General features: G+C 33.9%; 1 protein-coding gene across 2 annotated transcripts; it reads left to right on the forward strand.

Moving 5' to 3' along the window:
* Window positions 1-10507: 10507 nt before the first annotated feature.
* On the forward strand, window positions 10508-19918 carry LOC131162356 (DIS3-like exonuclease 2). 2 transcript variants are annotated; one of them, XM_058118734.1, is made up of 8 exons: window positions 10521-11038; window positions 11765-12108; window positions 12239-12292; window positions 12426-12494; window positions 14220-14340; window positions 14557-16454; window positions 18757-18828; window positions 18966-19918. In XM_058118734.1, the coding sequence occupies exons 1-8, from the start codon at window positions 10924-10926 to the stop codon at window positions 19404-19406; spliced, it is 3114 nt and encodes a 1037-aa protein (XP_057974717.1). In that variant the 5' UTR covers window positions 10521-10923; the 3' UTR covers window positions 19407-19918. The 2 variants fall into 2 exon arrangements, with proteins under 2 accessions (XP_057974716.1, XP_057974717.1); XM_058118733.1 differs by having other exon boundaries at window positions 10508-11038; window positions 14220-16454.
* The last annotated feature ends 868 nt before the right edge of the window (window positions 19919-20786 follow it).

Consider the following 20786-nt stretch of genomic DNA (forward strand, 5'->3'; position numbering starts at 1 on the left):
GATAGGAATTGGAATTACGAGATAGAGCCATGATCATTACTAGTTCAACCCTTACAATCTTCATAGATGGCGCCAAATTGTTACATCTAAAAATTGTTTGGATTAATTGAATCGACCACAACCTCAATGACTTACGAGAATTAAGAAAAGAAGGCTTGAAAGGCTTGAGGTATACTTCAAGAGATCACCCTGATACCTAAATTAGGAAATCTAAAAGGATTATATGTTTGTATGGATGAAAATGAGATGTCCTTACCTCTCTTACAAAACCCATTTTTATAGGCACTATAGGTATGCCATCATTGATTTCCATTTTAATGGGTTATTATTAAAATGGTGAAAGTTACATTTTGAGTAGGGAACATTTATTTGGGAATTATAATTGGGGTGCCATAATATTGCCCCTATTTAGTGTATGCCACCAATTTTACCCTTGATGTTAGTTTCTCTTGTTATGATCGAAGGAACCCATGGGTGGACTTGATACACATAGGTGAACACCAACTTGACCCAAAAGTTCAAGCCTATTAGGTCTTGGGCTCAATCATGCATATAAACATCCATCATCTACTCAAATGTTCTAATATAGGACAAACTCACTAGTGGAATTCTCAACAATCTCTCCCCTCACTTGTGAGTTCTAACTGCTCTCCTTTGAACGGAAAACGTCTCTCTTATGGGAGTAAGCCCAATTCCCCAACAGTTACTAAAGTAGGCCTTACCACTGGCGCCTTATGTGCCTCAAATTGCATTCCAAGTGCCTCCGAACCAATCCTATCTCACATGTCGTGACCCTATTCAGATCCATCCGCAGCCTAGATGATTCTTATTAGCCTCGGTCACACACTTGGTCCTTCAACTGTTAACACGTTAGGAGAATTAGTTTCACGTCTCGACTTTTTACGATGTCGCTCACCTAGGGTTACGAACTGTCGGCTCTGATACCACTTGTTATGACCAGAGGAGCCCATGGGTGGGCTTGATACGCATGCGTGAACACCAACTTGACCCAAAAACTTAAGCCTATTGGGTCTTGGGCCCAACCATGTATATAAACACTCATTATCCACTCAAATTTTCTAATGTGGGGCAAACTCACAAGTGGAATTCTTAACATCTCTATTTTTTTTTTATTTTTAATCTTTTGTATAATATTGTTGGGGTTAATGAAGAGTTTATTTTTTTGATGTTATATCAATTTTGAAATTTATAAATAAAAAATAAAATTTATTTTACTACTAAACAAGGCCTTTAGTTTCTATCTTTTTAATTTAAATTTTAGAAAATTAAAAAGTAAGCTTGAATTTTAATAATTTATTGAAGAACTAAAAATGAAAATAAAAACTATTTCCACAATTAAATAAGCTAAAAAAATTCTTTGAAATTTTGAAAAAATATGCAAATCTTTCTTGTGATTTAATCGGCCTCTTCTTCTAAGGTTTCACTAAAAGGTGTTGTTATTTTTGGAGACTTCAAAATTTTTATTTGCCCTATTAGGAATTTTATTTTTAAGACATTTATATCATATTTGTTAATTCATTGTGAAATACAAGAAGGGTTTTACAATTGACCCTTGAATCAAATGTTCATAAAAGCGTGCAAAATTTTTGAAACATAAGTGGGATGCATGAGATTCTTAAAATCTAAGTGAGTGTGTGTGTGTGTGTTTTTACCAAACTTAAGGAGAGGTTGAGACAAGGTTGAGCATTCGGTTGATTTGGTTAATTCAGTTAATTAATTGAATTAATTGAAATTTGTTGGTTAAAAAATTTCATTAGTCGATCCAACTAAAATTTCATATTTAATCAAACTCAAAATTGACTGAATTGAATTTGGGTTAAATCAGTTAATTAATTTAACTGATTTAATATTTTAATATATATAAAATATATATATTTAATATCTATATATATATAATATAAATAACATATATAATATATATATAAAATTTTAATATGTATAACATATAAAAAATAAATAAAATTTTAGTATATATAATATTTAGAATATTTTAATATATAATATATAATTATTTATTATTAATTTATACTATTCGGTTAACCGAACCCAAAAATCAAACCGAAAATTGAAAACCAAAATTCAATGAAAATGAAAATTGAACCAAATCGAATAAATTTTTAACTAAACTAAACTGATCAAATTTACTTGATTAATTTGGTTTTAACCGAATTATGCTCACCCCTAAGTTGAGAGGGGAATTAAGCGTTCTTTTTACCCTTACAAATACTATTTTTATTTTTATTATCACACTCAAGGCAAACACTTACATAAAATATAAAAACATTTTAAAATAAATATAACACTTTTTACTATTAAACAAATTACAAATTTTAATGATCTAATCATCATTATTTGGTCTTTTTTATTTATATTTTGAAAACACTAAGGCATGTTTGGATCAAGGATTTAATTTGGAGAAAGGAAAAGAAAATAAGAATGATATATATTTTCTATATGTATAAAAAAATATTAAAAAATGGGTATTTAATCTAACATTGTTAAAAACTAAAAAATATCAAATATTATTCATGTGCAAGATTCAAATTTTATTTATTAATTTGTTATATATTTTATTTTCCTTCTTACTATCGCAATGTCCCGAAAAAGGGTCTAGAATGGTGAGGAAAAATAATATTGAAAATTTTGAAGGAGTCACCACTAACATGTTATTTACCTTGATCTTGTTAGATCACCTAATTACTACTTATTGATTGGTCTCTAGACTAATCCTAAGCTGAGAAACTAGTAGTCTCTATCTGCTTTTGCCAAAGTTAGGATCGAGAGTTCAGTTATGTGAGGGAAATGTATTAGTACTATGGGTGAGCATAATTCGGGTTTAACAAAATTAACCGATCGAGTTCGATCGGTTTGGTTAAGTTAATATAGAGGTTTGGTACAGTTCCAAATTTGGTTAATTTCGGTATTCGATTTCAGTTTAGGTTTGGGAAATCTTTAATTCGGTTAACCAAATTACCCGAATTACTAATTAATTAATAATTAAGTATACATTAGTAATGTTAATAAATGGCATATATTAAATCTTAAATGTTTAATCTTAAAATATCCCTTTTATCAATAAACCTTTTTATTAATTAAGTTAGAATTGGTAAACTAAAAACAAAATTTACAATCATATTTTATTTTTATAATTAATTTTAAATTTATTTGGTCAAATTTGATTAACCGAATTACTCTAAAAGTTGGTTCGGTTATGATAACTAATTTGGTCGATTCGGTTAGGGATTAGTGTTAAGTGAAAATTTTGATTAATTCGGTTAATTAATCGAATTTGGCCAAACCGATTGTTTGCATACTCCTAATCAACACCCCTTATACACTCGTTCTACGAATGACCTAATTAATTATGAATTATTCCTAAATTCAATCTAATGGTTTTTTAATTAATCCCTTTAAAATAAATAAATAAATAAATAAAATAACTAAATAAATAAGTTTTAAAAAATAAATAAAAATCAAAGTGTGATTAGGAATGTCTAATAAGACCTCCTAACGAAGGAATTTTATTAGATAAACCCCTCTCCAAACTAGTACATATGATGTAACGACCCGACCCTTTACACGGACCCAGGTGGCTACCGAACATACGGAATACTTGTATCTAATAAACATGCACGAACAACCCACCCTAACCAGGGACGTACAGGTATAAATCATACATAATTTCGATGTAAATGTTGCGGAAAAACATAAACATCCATTGAGATTTTTATTAGTCTTATTCTAGAGTTTACTAATACATCCATAATTACACAAAACTAGACATAGAATAAATCTTATTATTTCAACCCTCCAAAAAGGGCTTTCATCTAGGTTTAATACAAGATTCAAATGCTTACATAAGCTAACAAAAAATAATCTCCCCAGTCCCTTTAGCTACTAGGATTGATATACTGATGGACCTGAAAATAAAGGTTGTATAATAGGGTGAAACACCTCTCACTAAGGAAGAAAATGTTATTGTAACGATCTCAAAATTCTTATCATTTTATATATATATATATATATACAATAAACATTCCTACGCAGCGGAAACACAAATCATAAAACCATTTATACTTAAACTGTACAATACCAAAATCCAGAATACACAGACCATACAAAATTATCCCTCCAATGTCATCTATCTAAAAACATACAACACTCTGACAAAAACTCACCCTATAACCAAGGTGATCTGAGCTACACTCTATTCGCGAGCCTGATCTGCTCGCCTCATAGGCTCACCTGAAAAATGTTAGAGTAATAGGGTGAGTCGACGCTCAATAAGTGGAAATATGCTATCACTAGTGTATGACAACTAAATTAATGATACTTATAAAAATAATAACTGTACTTCAATGAAATAAATCATCTGTAAAACATATCTTTCTTTCACAATTTAAAACATATTGTATCATCTGTTTTTCTATTTTTCATACTGGTAATATTATACTATATTCATCATATACTGTAAAACTATAAACATATATATATATATATATATATATATATATTATATATAACTGTGCTTTTATCCCTGGGACTCTGTACGTCATGATTTGACCCCTCATGACAGGATTGTGCAGCCCGTAGGTGGAACTCTATCTGGTCAGCCCTCCAGATAAGTCATCATACTCTACACTACCTTAGCCCGACCAAATTGCATCCTCTCCTAAGCTCGGGATTGGCTACTACCTCGTCAAACCGACCCCCTCAACCCAGTGTACTGGGGAGCTACATACTCTCCGAACACGGCTGATGGTACCCACATACTATCTGAGATATGTAATTGCACTCTATTTTTATCTAGCAACGGTACCGTGCTCTGTAATCTGTATCTGTCTGTGTATCTTTCCTTAGGGATCTGATACTATATACATATATACATATATACTATTTTACTATTTTTATTACGTTTCCAAAATTACCGTAACGCTATCTTTATGTACTATATATATACTGTAAAACTGTATATTGCATTTGTAGCATCTTGATGCTACCTTTGTATCTCTGTCTGTATATTACAGTAATAGGAAACATGACATACTAAATTCTGTATAAAGTTGTGGTATAAATACCGATCTGAATAAGACTGTATACATGTATATGTATATATATATATATATGTGTGTGTGTGTGTGTGTGTGTATCTCTGTTTCAAAAAACTATTCTTATAAATCTGTAAATGCATGTACATTCTTTATATAATCTCTGTGAATATATATATATATATATATATATATATATATATATCTACATCTGTATATTCTGTATAATTTCGTATATTGAGAAAAACCATATGAATTGTACATACTGTCTACTTCCATGCATTCTGTATAGTATGATATATATATATATATATATATATATATATATATATATATATTATTATTATTAAAGCTATATAAATTGCTTCATCCCATGAAAATCACTTAGGTCACACAATCATTTAAACTCATATTCTAAAACAAATACTGTTTCAAACTCATATACTGAAAATTTTGTATAGTAAAATGGTGTAGTTATGCATCTATAAAATCTCTAGTATCATTACAAAAACTCCTAGCATAGCATATTTCCCTTATCTCAACTTTGAAAAGCCTCTATAAAAATCTGGCTCTATATCTGCAGGATTCCTAACTCAACATCCTGAAAACATAATGTCCCAAAACAAAACATCAGTATTTCTTAGTGTACAACATTTCCTATAATTGTCAGAAAGTCAAAAACTCAATAAAAGACCTTACACTGAATTTTTGGATGAAATCCAATTTCGTTTTCTCGACGATCCGCTCCGGCAAACTTGTAGAGAATTCCACCAGGAGCGTTGTGGTAGCTCCGGATCGTCGATCTGGCGATTGGTGGGGCCGGAAACAAAGAGAGAAGGGAGAGGAAGACGTAAAAAGAGAGAGGAGAGAGAGAGCTCGGAGAAAAACGATAAAAATCCCGAATATCCACTATTTATAGGGCCAGGTTCGTCGACGAGACACGTCACCTCGTTGATGAGCCCTTCACAAAATTCATCGACGAGACCCTGTGTTCGTCGACGAAATTCAGAGCAGCCTGAACTATCTCTCGGTATTTTCTCGTCAACGAAATTCTAAAGACCTTCGTCGATGAGACCCTGTGTTCGTCGACGAAGCTTGGCAATTTTCTGAAATTATGATTATTTAGTATTATCTCCAAAATGCAATGTCATCGACGAACGCAGAGCGTTTGTTGACGAAGTTTACGGCTTCCTTCTGTTTCTGTATCTATTTTCTCTCCCTCTTATTATTAAAATGTTATTATTCTTCAGGCACTACAGTTACAACAATGTGTGACTGCATATATGCACATTTTCATATAAACTCATACGTTTGAAACATTTGTTTATAATACTGTATCGTATAACATTTATTAGCACATCAAGTATTTAAATCATGCATATGATTATTAGAACAACGACCAACTTGTTATACATGTATTGCCTGTTTACCTCGTGGCACGGGTTGTGCACTGATATCTCCAACAATGACTTGTTCGTGTAGACATATGTCAAGTATCTATATATAGTTCGACTGCCCCCATCTGGTTTATTATTTTACCAATGGTTTCATTTCACCTGCTAGCTGACTATCTATGTACCCAAACTGATTTTAAACATGAATGGTTGCATTGTACCCTTCCAGCTTAGGAATATTCCCTGCCATTGGGGGTTATCTTTCAATCCCATAACTGAAACTTTTTCAACTTCTAACTGAAGTATCTTTCAACAAGTATTATTGGAGTATCTTTGAACTCCTTTAGTAGCAAGTTGTGGTTCTATTTATCATATATATAATTTATAATAAAATATAGTAATCTGTGCAATTCTAGTATTTTCACAAATTCAAATAATCACATCGGGTTCAAATCGGCGCCTATCCACTCGGTTTACCCCTTTTCACAAATACAGTTCGGTGTATCACCGACCTCTGTTTTTCACATACTAAGTATAACAATTTAAAACTCAGTTCTCATAATCTATATTAATAGTATAGAAAATTCATACATTTTCATTTTAACATATATCATACGAGTTTAATCAAAAAATTCGCTAAATGATATAAATCCAGTAAACATCATTTGAAACTTGTTTTTACAAAAAATCGTAAAATCGTAAAACCGATATTTCTACTCGTAGAATTTAGCAATTAAGCAGTTAAATCATACATATAAGTATAAACTAACTTTTTAGCGGTTTAGTTTTTCAAAAAATGACTGTTGTAATCAAATTCTCCTTACCTTAAACTCGGAAATGAAGACACGAATGGTTTGATCCAAAACAATGACCTTGGATCCTCGAAACTTAAAAATCATAGAATATTACCTCACTGCAATCCCGACTACTATACAAATATCTAATTGAAATCGGAATTAGATCCTTACCTTGATTTTTGGGGAAAACCCGAAAATCTTCAAAATGATGATATGATCCGCTATAATTGTAGAGTTTCTTCTTCTGTTCCATGCAGGAACCTTTGATCGTTGAAACAAACGACGAACGGCGAAGGATCTTAGAGAGAGAGAGAGAGAGAGAAAATGTGAGGAGAGAGAGAGAGAGAGAGAGAGAGAGAGAGAGAGAGAGAGAGAGAGAGAGAATGAGAGAATTTATAGAATAAAACTTAACTTAACTTTTAAGTAATCTAATTAAATATCTCCTCCAAGATATTTATATACAAATATCTCAAAATATCTCCTTTCAAAATATCTTCTCCAAAATATTTCCTCTAAAATATCTCTTTATTTATTTATTATTTATTATTATTATTATTTTTTTTTTTCGGAGTCGGGTTTCTACATATGAGGTCTGAAATACCTCTTTACCATTTTTAAAATCTTTGGAACGCATACACATAAAAATCCAGTAAAATAGTCAAATTTTAAGTAAAAGAATTCTTAAAAACATTCATAGATTTTTCAAAAATTTTGTAAAATTTTTTAATATTTTCTAAATTTTTTTCTAAAATTTTTTAAAAATTTTCCTCATTTTTTTAAAAATTTTTGTAAATTAAGCCAAAATAACTCAAATACTTTTTCCATATTTTTTTTTTATTTTTCTCCAATTTCTAAAAATTTAAAACCAATTAAGAATTTAAATAAATAAAATAAATAAAATAAATAATAAATATAACAAAAATGGTTTAGGAAAATGAATCGATTCAGCCAATCTGAATTGGGTCAACTGGTTCAATTTAGCGGGCCACATGTCACCCAAGTTAATGACAAGTGGCACCTTCTATTCACTTTTTCTATTATTATTTTTTAAAAAATCACTATAGGTCACCCTACTACGTCACACGACTATCTTTCCTTTTTTTTTTTTTCAATATTTTATTTTAAATTTCTATAATAGGGTGATGTCACCCTACCGCATGCCATCTCCTGAGTGGTTCGGGATAAACAACAGGCATTGCTGACATGACAGTAAGCCTATGGTGGGTTATGGGTCATTGGATTGGACCTAGTCCAACGAGTTGGTTTAACAAGTCGGATCCAATCCATTGGATTGGGGCAATGAGTCAAAATATCAGGTTAATTTTAGAACACAATTATTTAAAGTCACTAGATTTATGAAATTAATCACAAAAAACGTAAATGAAACCAACCTCAGTCTTCAACTCCTTAAATCTTCAAATCCAATGTCAGCTCTTCAACTATTCTTTGATTCCGCCTGCAATCCTTAAATCTCAAATACTAATTTTTAAAACTTTAAAACTTCTCAATTCTGCAGCTCTTCAATTCTTGAGCAATTTCCTCAAATTTGAATTCACTTTGAATTGTAATCAAGATTCTCTATTTTTTTTTTTTTTCACAAATTGCTCTGTATGCCTTGTCTCTCTATGATTGTGTGTGAAACTCGATTGTCTGTCTCTGTGTGTCTTCTCACCCTTAGAAAATTTATATTTATAGGCTTAGCGTACCAATCAACTTAATGTTGATTAGCTAATTAACACTAAATATATTAATCACTATTTAACTCAATTTCCCACATTTCTCACATGTTCATTTATTGATTTGCAAGTTTGAATTTTGGAGCTTGAAGATGTTGGCCACCTTTTTATTTATTTATTCCTTTTCTGTTTTTTATTTTATTTTATTTACAATTTATTTTCCTCTATTTTTTATTTTTCTATATATATATTTTTTTGTATTTGTATTTTCCATGAAAGAATGAATAAAAATGTTGTTTATATATATTTCTATAGACTCGGATTATTTAGGGTGTGTACACTTACTTTCTCAATAAACATGAAAAAGTAGATTTTTTAATATTTTTTCTCCTTCTCTTTTGATTTTTTAACCTTCCATTTAGTTATTGAAAATAATTTTCACCTTCTCTTTTCATCTTTCAAAGATTTACAAAAAAAGCTAGCTAAAATTTTAACTTTTATAACATTTTATAAAAAGGTGAAAGGCAAAAAAATGTTCTGTTACTATTTGCTTGCAAATATTGTTCTATTTTATATTTTTGATATTTTTTTTCAAATACTTACAAAATATCATTTTATTTTATATTTTTTAAAATTTTTATATGAACTCTGAAAAATATTTTTGGGCAAAATACATTCACCTCCCATGAGATTTGACAAAAAAACAGAAACTTTTCCTGAGATTTCAAAAATTTCATTAATCTCCCTTGAGATTTTAATAATTTTAGTGATCTGTTTTGATGTTTGTGTCTTTTTACCAAATTTCAAGAGAGATTTGTAATATTTTTGAAATTTCAGGAGAGGTGTTAGGTTATTGTCTTTTTTGCTTTTTGTTACTTACACTACCTTTGATAATGAAGAATTTGAGTAAGCATTTGGGTTTGTGACAAAATATATTATAAAGTTATATTAAGTTTTTTCTAAGTCTAGATGAATACAAATTCAAGTACCAAAATTCATTATTTGGAACGCTACCTTTTAAAAATTTAATTACATTTTATAATTATTTTAAAATAAAAAATAAAAAAATAATTTGCACGATTAAAAAACTATTTATTCTATTACCTTTACAATATGAATTTGAAAAAACATATCAAAACTTTTACAATTCTTTGAAAAATTTTAAAAATAAAAATATTATTCTCAACTAAGTGGAATGGTAATAATTTTCAGAATATGAATTATTAAATTAGTTTAATTTTATAATTTAAAAAATTATACTAAAATTTTACATTTAAATCTGTACATAAAAAATATAACACAATATTATACTAAGAAAAAAAGTCTACTAAAATTTAACTTACACTTTAAAGTTGATTATCCCAAGAACGTTATAAATTTTTTTTAATTTTTAGTAGGATTTAGAAGTTCGAAAATCGTAAATCACGTCTGTAGATCTTGTCCACGACTATCAACAAAATCCTCGAAATATCCTTTTTATTTTCGTGAGAGCAGCACGCAAGCGCACAAGTCTGGACACGTGTCGCAAGCCCCCGTCGCTTAAGCCATAATCTGGGCTGCTCGCTGGCCACAAGCAACAGCCAACAGAGAGGGAAAAGGAAAAGAAGGAAAAGAAAATGACGAAAAATAAAGCGAAGTAAAAGCGGGGGCAGAGGAATCGAGAGTCGGCGCCTGCGTTCTCGCCGACCAAAATCAGCACGTCTTTTTCGCCCACTCCCTCGCACCATCGCCAACTCTCTTCTCTCGGGCACTTTAAATCCATTACTCTTCCTTGATTTGGCTTCTTAGTTGTTTAGGTTCTTTAGCTCCCCATCCCCTCCCCCTTCTGTGTAGTGAGCTCTTCCGAAAATTTTTGCCATCGGAAGATGCCCGGGGTTTTAGATTAGGCTTTTCTGATCTAGAGTTTTATATATTTTGTTTCTCGTTTTTCCCTGATTAATTATTGTTTGCTTTTGTTATTTGGGTCTTTGATTTTTGGATTTGAATCATGAGGGGTAATGTCGTTGATCACTCTGTGATTGAGAGGACTGAGGATGTTGATAAGGAGAAGAAGAAGAAGCGTCGGCCAAATCGACGCTGCAAGCAGAACTCTCCTGCTTCGGGTATAGTTTTTTTTTTGGTGAAAGTTTTGCCATGTTTCTGTTTAATAACTTTACTTCGTTAGATATCTTTAAGAATTTGTGCAGTTAATTGAATCTTTAGCTGCTGTTATAGTCTAGTAGAAGCTTTCCGCTATTTGTTATGCTTATATCCTCTGAAATTTTTTCTAGTATGATGTCTTGCATGTTTCCATTTTATTTATTTTAGCAAAATTTCTATTTAAAAGTGGGAAACTTATTCTGTTTCTTCTGTTTGTTTTTAGTAAAGACCAATGTTTGATTCTTGAAATTTGACTTCTGTTAGAAAATTATGGTGGCAAACATTTGAATGAAATGAATCATTCTGTTTAAATGGAGCGCTGGGGCGTCAATTGTATTAATGATGTTCAGTTCAACATAAAAGCTTAAACCACAGTAAACTAGCGTTTAAGTTTTGTGCAATTCTTTTTGATTGTGAAGTTTCCATTGGCTGCTTATTATTATTATTATTATTTGAAATCCTTCTTGGCTTCTCCTACCTTAGGGATTGTCTTGCTTAAGTTTATATCCCAACTTGTTATATGATCCCTCTCTTTTTTTCTCTCTTGCGTGCGTGCGTGTGCACATGGTATGTTGTCTGTAGTCACATTTTCTCGCTTTATTCATTCTGTTCGGTAAATGGAGTGTGTGGGGAGGTGTCAGAATGCCTCCAAAATTTCAATTCATCTACTCATGTAACAACATCTACAGGTTATTCTTCATCAAAGCAGTATGGGTTAGACCTCCATGGTTCCAACGAGCATGGATTATCCAAAGCATCAAAGGTTGCCTTCAATTCTATGCCAATAATGCATTTAAATGAACGAGTTTACCTGGGGGAGGACAGAGTTGTGCAAAATCAGCTCCTAATTCTGTCAGATCTTGGCCAAAGGATGTACCCAAAATCATGTCCTGTGGAAATTGCTTGTGAAGAGGCAATTGGATTTTCTATGGGCGATGATTTTCCTCCTCCCCATCAGAATGGTGGGGATGATGCTCAGAGGAAATTTTTTGCTCGACACTGGTCCATAGAGGCTGTTAGTGAGGCATTAGAGGTCAGTCTGAGAGTAATACTCAATGTGCCTTTACTTTGTGGATCACTTGTCTTTGTATAGCATTATGAAGAAATTTGGATTTTCCTATTAGAAGTAAAATAGTGGTGGAACATTTATTTTTGTTTTGCAGAGAGGAGATCTTTTCAAAGCAATTTTTCGTGTTAATGCTTACAACAGACTTGAGGTAAGAGTATTTTTGTTGTTTGAATAGAAGGTTTGTTAATGTTATCTATGTTTAACTTCTTGATTGTCTCTTTGGAGACATTGATGTTTTCCTTGCCGATCTGATAATAATGGAACCTGTTTGAAATTGTTAGGCCTACTGCACAATTGATGGAGTAAAGTCAGATGTTCTCATTAGTGGAATTGCTGCACAAAACAGAGCTGTAAGTTTTGAGTTACTGTATGTGTTTATTGTTTCACAGGGCATTCAAATTTGTTATTTCATTTGTCCTCGTTATGTCGTTCATTTTTTTGGTGGAAAATTGTTTATTTGTGTGTATGTATTTGTGGCACAACAAGTTCCAAAACACTATCCATAAAAAATCTAATGAAAAATAATGCCCTTTTGAGGTGGTATGTATCCTGATTTGGACTTAAGGGAGAGTGATCTGTGGAAGCAAATAATTTGGGTCCAATTACTTCTCGGCAGGATTTTGAGAGTATAGGCTTTTGTTGTTTTAATTGATGTTCTTATTCAGCGATAACATCTGTCATTCCATTCAAAATAGGCCAAGCCAAATGAGGTTTCTGTCATGTATTTCTTGGATTCAGAGCAAAGTGACAAATTTTAAAACAACGCTGTCACATAGGTGATGATTACCACGTCCTATTTGGTCTTGAATTGCGTAGTGATACTTGTAAAATCTTGACTTCTATTGTTCAATATCTGAAATCATTTGATCATGGTTAATTTTGGCAAGGACAATCACATCTTTTGGTGCTTCCTGTTGAATTAAATGTGGTGAATGAAATGAAGATATCAAATAGAGTAAAATATTTGTGCTAGAAGCATGTGGCTCTCAGGTTTGGCGCCTTGACTGTTGAACTCATATCTGCACTCTTGAAGGAATAGAGAAACTCATTCTAGATCCAGGAGGTGTTTCCAAATATATTTCTCAACACTGGTTTTTTTGTTTTTTTTTGTTTTTTTTTTTCCTTTTTCTTTTTTCTGGACATAGTGGTTTTTAAACTATATTTAACCACCCTTCAACAAGAGAAGAGACATTGTAAATTCAATATGAGTTTGAACAGTCACTTAAATTTGTTCTTTGAGGTGCATTTTGAGCAGTCACTTATATTCTTTCTTTGAGGTGCATGGTTATTACAAACGATCAAAGTTACTTTTGAGTATGGTACTTAGATACATCATCTTGAATTTGTGTAAGCGAGTATGGAATGCACGCATATGCACATAACCAGAAGTGTTGTAGGATAGCAGTAGAGGAGCGGTTTTGGAAGTAGACTTCAGTGTTATTGGAGGATCAAAAGGGCAGAGGAATACATGTGCAATTAGGGCTTGTAAATAGGTTTGCAGCTTCCAGAAACTTTCAAAATTTCCATAATACCTTCAGCACCAAAAAATTGAGAAAATTCAAAATAAAATAAAATTAGCAATCTTCCATAAAGTAAGACTTAAAAATATGTTTCTATCCTTGTTGTATGATCTTAACTCAGCCCAAATCATATACTAACCATAATTCTAGATTTTTTTGGCGTGCCAGCATGGATAAAGAGGGCTATGCTATAAATTAGCTGGTTACTTCAAGCACCATAGAACTCCTGCCTATTAGCACCTAGTGAAGCAAGATTTTCTTGATATTAATCTTGATTTTCTTGATTTCTTTGTTGTCTTCATGAAGTGGGAAGGAAGAAAGGGTTGAAATTTAAGAATGAAATAAAATGTATTCCACAGTACTAGCACAATATTTATGGCTGTAGCTGGTTTCATTATTAAAAATTTTTGGCTGTTTGAGGGCCATCAAGATATAGATGTTTTTTTCTTGATTTTGATTTTTGATTTTTTGATTTTTTGCTTTTTTATTTGTTTTTGTTTCCCCCCCTATACTCCTCCTTTGGGAGGTATTTATGAAATTACTCGTTTCATGTAGGTGGAAGGGGACATTGTGGTGATTAAAGTGGATCCATTGTCATCATGGACAAGGATGAAGGGGTCAAGCGGGCCTTTGAACAATTCTGGTCCAATGGAAGAACGTAATTTGCTCCCTGAAGGTACTGGAAATTTTGGTGATAGCTGCAAAGGAAAAAATAAGGTTGATGCTGATTATGAGTCTATCCATGGTGTAAATTGTTCATTTCTTCCTGAAGAGGGTCCTTGTTATGAGGATAGTACTTTATCTGGTGCTACTGTTCAGGAATGGATTGGAGCAATGGATTATTATGATGCTAATGGTCATCGTCACTCAGCTTCCGACCCTTCACATGTAGGTTGCGCTGATGAGTGGAATGGAAGTATGAATGGATTGGAGAAGATTTGTGCTGCAGTTAGTTCATTTCCTTTTAAACGACCAACGGGAAGGGTTGTATCAATTATTGAAAAGTCTCCTCGGCGGAATGCTGTTGTTGGTTTTCTTAGTGCACAGAAGGGGCATTCTTATAGAGAAGCTCACAAAAAAGACATGAACAACAAAAAGAACTCATTCTCATTTTCCAGCAAGTACATCCAGTTAACACCGATGGACCCAAAATTTCCAAAGATGAGGGTCCCTGTGGAAGGCTTGCCTGATTGCATCAAGAATCGATTGGAGGATGGTGATGCAACAGTGGAAACGGAACTTGTGGCTGCAAGAATAGATGACTGGTGTGAAGAGAGTCCTGTGCCACAAGCCCAGGTTATGCATATTTTCGGACAGTGTGGGGAAATAGAACCTCATATTGCTGCTATTTTATTTGAAAATGCAATACAATGTTCTGAATTCTCATCTGAATCACTTTCCTGTCTTCCACGCATTCCTTGGGAGGTGCCCTCAGCAGAATATGCAAGTAGAAGAGATCTTAGAAATCTCTGCATATTTACTATTGACCCTTCCACAGCAACTGACCTGGATGATGCTCTATCGGTTGAAAGGTTGTCCAATGGCATTTCTAGAGTAGGCGTCCACATTGCTGACGTATCATATTTTGTTCAACCAGACACAGCATTAGACATAGAAGCTCAAATTCGGTCTACAAGTGTCTATATTTTGCGGCGTAAACTACCAATGTTGCCACCATTGCTTTCTGAGAATATTGGTTCACTTATTCCTGGAGTAGATAGACTTGCTTTTTCTATCTTCTGGGACATCAATCTAGCTGGGGATGTTGTAGATCGTTGGATTGGTCGTACTGTGGTGCGATCTTGTTGTAAGCTTTCCTATGAACAAGCTCAGAACATTATTGATGGCCTGCTTGATGTTGAGAGTTTAAAATCACCAGGAGATGATTACCCCCAGTTACATGGTCCTTTTGATTGGCTTGATGTAATTCAGTGTGTTAAAGTTCTGTCGGAAATTTCCAAAACTTTGAAGGATAACAGGTTTAATGATGGTGCTCTTAGGCTGGAAAATTCAAAAGTTGTCTTCTTATTTGATGAAGATGGAGTTCCATATGATAGTATGCTTTGTGAACGGGTGGACTCAAACTTTCTCATTGAGGAGTTTATGCTTCTGGCAAATAGGACTGCCGCAGAAATCATATCTAGGGTTTTTCCTGATAGTGCATTATTGCGTAGGCACCCTGAACCTGATATGCGGAAGCTTAGAGAGTTTGAAGCATTTTGTAGGAAGCATGGCTTAGAATTGGATGCTTCTTCTTCTGGCCAGCTTCATCATTCCTTGGAGAGAATTAAGGAAGAGCTTAAGAATGATTCTGTATTGTTTGATATTCTCATTTCGTATGCTTTGAAGCCAATGCAATTGGCTACATACTTCTGCAGTGGGGATATCAAACCCACTGAAAATGATTGGGGTCATTATGCTCTGGCTGTTCCCATCTACACTCATTTTACCTCACCACTGCGTAGGTATCCTGATATTATTGTACATCGGTCATTGGCTGCAGCTATGGAGGCTGAAGATATGTATCTTAAAAATAGAAAAACATTGCAAAAAGCAAACAGGGAGGAGGAAATGAATAGATGTTTTACTGGTATGAATTTTGATAAAGATGCTGCAGATTCCAAGGAAGGTCAGGAAGCTTTATTGGCTGCGGCATTGAAGCACCGAATTTCATGCACCGAAGTTCTTTCAGATGTTGCTGCTCATTGCAATGAGAGAGGATTGGCTAGTAGGCATGCGAAGGATGCCTGTGATAGGTTGTACATGTGGATTTTCCTGAAGAAGAAAGGGGTATGGTCCCCTCTCCCTCCAAAAATATATTTATATACAAAATTTTTGTCCTTCACTAATATGCTGCCTGTTGCTTATTGTGGTGCTCTTTGATTTTCTCATTGTGAAATCAAACTAAATGCAGTTGAGTGTATGATTCTATTACATTAGACGACCTATTATTTATAAGTTGCTGTGATTATAATTAATTTTAATTTGAAGGAGGGATTTTTGAGTAAATTGTCTTTATTGCTTTTTACCCCTTTATTTCTGTTCTCTATAATTTTGAGGGCTTCTCATCCCCAAGTTTATATCCTTTTCTTAAGAAAATTTTTTGTGCTTTAAAAAAGAAGATTATAACTGAACTAGGCCCCCTGTTTGGAAATTAAAAATAATTATTGCAAAAAGTGCTTGAAATAAGTACTTTTATATCTTTCATGGCTGGTTCATCACATGGTTGGTTGTCCAATTGCATTTATCCTTGTTTTTCTTCATCAGCCTTTGTGAGGCCTTGTTCAAAACATAACTGGGGGGATTTAAATACTAGGTAGTTGTATGCAATGATTGCTTCTCTGCATAAAGCAGGGGCAAGGCTGTGTACACTGTGATGACCCTTCCCCTACACTTGCAAAGTGGGAGCCTTGTGGTCTGGGGACACTCTTTAGTTGTGTGCAATGATGGATGCTGTCTAATGTAGATCAAACAAGCAGAGTAAATTTTTCTGGACACCAGGGGATCTCATGTTGTTCTTCATGCATGGTTGAGCTGGCATTGACATAGTGAAGGCTTGAGGATCGACCAAAATGACTGTTAATCAAAGAGTGACCTTCATAGACAGGAAAGTTATCAGCTTTGAAGTGTATTGTGCCATGGCTATTTGTTTTTTAGCATTATGCTAAGACTGGAGTTTCCTCTGTTCTTGCAATGATCAGCAGAAATTATGTTGGTTAGCTCGATAACTTGAAACTTTTTAATTTCAGGAGGGAGCCATCTCCTGGTTTAGGATTCCTATGCTCCCTTAGCCATACCTTTTTTTTTTTCTTTGGATAAACAAACCTAGCCATTCCTTTGAATTCCATCTTATAGCTAACTCAAGAGGTTGTTAGCTAGCTATTGGTGGAAAAAAAATTCTATTACAGGGTGCTCAGTGATTGATTATTGTTCCCGATGGGGATTAAGTTATAAGATGGTGGTGGTGCTTGTGTCCCCTCTGTGAGTTGGTAACATATAGCTGCTAGAAAATGGAGGTTATAGCATGCACCAGGCAAAGTGTTCTTCAGTAATTAAGGATTCAATATAGCCTAGATTTGCAGATTTATTCAAGGGAGGACAGCACGCCATTCTGCTATGGAGGTCTTTTGGTGATAGCTACTAGAATTCTTAATGGGAATCAATAGGGCTGATCGGTTTAGAAAGGAGTAGAAAGCAGCGTATCTACTTCAAATTTAAATTTTCACATTAATTGTGCTGAGCTAGACTATTATGGGCTCGCACTCATTTGAGCCTGGTCGGTTGTTTGTTAGGTCCAGATTTGCATAAAGCCAATGGATAAAATTAGTGTCGATCAAAGGGGTCAGATAGCTAATCAGTTGAAGTTTATTTTTAATGGACCAGCGGAGTAGAAAGAAATTGTCCAAAAAAGACTGCTGTAATTTCCCCCTGCTAGAGTTCCTCGATTTGAAGACCATGCTTTGTAAGGCAGCAACATCCATTGCAGAAATTTTCATTTCCTCCTTTCACCTTGTTCCCTTTCCACTGTACTTTGAAAGTCCTTGCAGTGAGATTGGCAATTATTCCGAGCTTGCATAGAACTGAAACAGTGGGGGAAGTGAGTTGAGAGGCGGATGTGATGTTACTGAAGCTTCAGTTGAAGGATGCTAAGAAACTGTTATGGCATTCTTATTTTTATGCTTTTATTCTCATTTCCTTCATAAATCAATCTCAATTAGTTATATGAAAAAAAAAAGGGGGGGGGGGGGTGGAGATTATTATGAGGATGATATGATATAGAATTATTTATTTTTTGTAATATTGACAAGATGTGCATTAATTAGCTAGTTAATGTGAACATTCTCGCTATCCCTGTTATCATGAGGCTATACCATGCTGCTGCACTGTAATTTAAAACAATGATGAGGAAACGACTTATAATCCCAAGTCGGGATTATATTTTGCATGAGAATGATTTATGAAATCAAGAAGTCTGATGTTAAGATAGTTCTGCAATAGCGTAATAAATTTTTTTTTTCTTTTTTATTTCATTTATGTTGGCAGTGTTTGGCTATTTAGTCACAATCTTCATGGTTGCTTTTTTGTGTTGCAGATTCTCTTGTCAGAAGCTAGAGTACTGGGCCTGGGACCAAGATTCATGTCCATCTATATTCCCAAGCTAGCTGTGAGTTGTTACTCCTATTTGATATTCCAAAATTTTTGGTTAACATGTTTCTTATGCTCATATATGGTCCTATCTTCTAAGTTAGATTTTCAGTTGACTTGTTTTCTTATGGTAATAAGACTTCTACTTGGTTGTAGATTGAACGACGTATTTACTATGATGATGTTGAAGGGTTGATGGTGGAATGGCTGGATACTACGTCTACATTGGTGCTTAGTTTCTCTATGAATAAACGCTTCCAGAGGCGAGGTGGCCCAGGCAAATACAGAACACTCGAAGATGTTGCATGGGTAATTAGTCCATACTACCTGAAGCCGGAGATGGACGTGTTAGAAGACTCTGTTGGCGAGGGCTGTGCAACACAAATTGGAAAAGATGCGGATTTAGGATTCCAGGATCCAGAGCCCATCATGACCTATGGTGTTTCTGATGTTGATCCCTTAGTTTTCCCCGTCACCCTGCGTCTCTTGTCAACTATCCCTGTGGCGCTGTGTGCTGTTGGTGGGAATGATGGACCTGTTGATATAGGGGCAAGGCTGTACATTGGGTCATATTTTGGGTATGGCGGGAAGCCATAGGCCCATAGAAGTGTTGCAAGTGGCTCAAACTTTGGAAAATCGAAGAGAAAGGAAAAAACAGATTTCCATTTCAAAGGTGGGTCTGTTGTAGATACGGGATTACTGTATAGAGCAAGTAGAGTAGTTTGTAGGAGAAAAAAAATTGAAGGCTTAAAAATTGCTGCGGTGGTACGCAATTGTCTGATCGTCAGTATGAACATCTAGTAGGAGATGTAGGTAAAGGTGGGGCTTTTACTGCAACTGGTATAGTAGCTGATTTTAGCAAAAGCTACTTACAGAAACGGACCTTTGTTTTTGTGGGGGCTGTTTCCATCGGTTGTAACCTTGTCAACTCGTGTTCATTTCTGGTTCCGTATGACCAAACTGGTTTACAACTCATGCTGTATTGTTAATGTGTTGTAGGATAGAGCCCCTATATTTTCTGCTTCTTGGGTTTATTGTTCTTGAGACATCTGATTCTTGCCTCTTTTGTACGTCTCATCTTGGTTTAATCTAGTCTTTACTCCCCCTCATATTTGACTAATCTGAAATCATTGTTTATAGAAGTTCAATGATTTTAATTTATGCCAAAATTGTTTGAAGGTTGTAGACAAAATGTGAGTTATTCAAAGCTGCTTGAAAGTTTGATTGATGATGGCTAAAGAAGCCCACTGCTTTTGTAACGACATGCTTCATTTACCATATATTATTATTTTTTTCATAATAATAATTATAATATCTTGATAAATCAAAATCCACCTGGACCCAAGGGTATGAGGGGTAGCTTGAAACTTATCACCATTACCTAAGCAGTAAGAAACGTAAAATCATATATAATCAGAATACCGTACCACCAAATACCAAAGTTTATTATAACGGTCATATCAATGTACACATCTCAAAAATATCCAAATTAGTTTTACGGTCACTACCCAAAAATTCATCTGATCCTAGCAAGCACTTGCCCCTCAGGTAAGGTAGAACTACCGTACAATAGCGCTGCGGAGCTTTATCCGCTCTTTTATTTGGAGCTCCTGAAATGTTCATATAAATTGGGGTGAGATACCTCTCAGTAAGGGAAGATAAACTAATACCAGTGTGTGGCAACATGAGTATTCTTGTGTTATACATATAACAGTATATAAACATATTCGGTGAAACTGTATGTATCATATCTGGGAAAACATATTTAATCATAACATGATAGAACATACTTAATTTCCATAAACATATTTCATCACATATAATATAATAATACAAAAATAACATCCTGAAAGGTTAGTTGGCTGGTGTCATGTCTTACCCACACATGATTTGGTTGTGCGGCCTGAAGGCGGGATCCGATAATGGCTGACTGAACACTGCCGAATCAAAAGCAAAAGTCTATAAGTACGATGGGTC

The sequence above is a fragment of the Malania oleifera genome, chromosome 8 (assembly GCF_029873635.1).
Source record: "Malania oleifera isolate guangnan ecotype guangnan chromosome 8, ASM2987363v1, whole genome shotgun sequence".
Taxonomy (NCBI): Eukaryota; Viridiplantae; Streptophyta; class Magnoliopsida; order Santalales; family Ximeniaceae; genus Malania; species Malania oleifera.

Bases quoted from the DNA above. Each gene is read 5' to 3' on its own strand.
- LOC131162356 (XM_058118733.1), top strand. From the start codon at position 10,924: ATGAGGGGTAATGTCGTTGATCACTCTGTGATTGAGAGGACTGAGGAT. The intron at 12,293-12,425 runs GTAAGAGTATTT...TGAAATTGTTAG, and splicing joins ATGCTTACAACAGACTTGAG to GCCTACTGCACAATTGATGG. The intron at 18,829-18,965 runs GTGAGTTGTTAC...ACTTGGTTGTAG, and splicing joins TCTATATTCCCAAGCTAGCT to ATTGAACGACGTATTTACTA.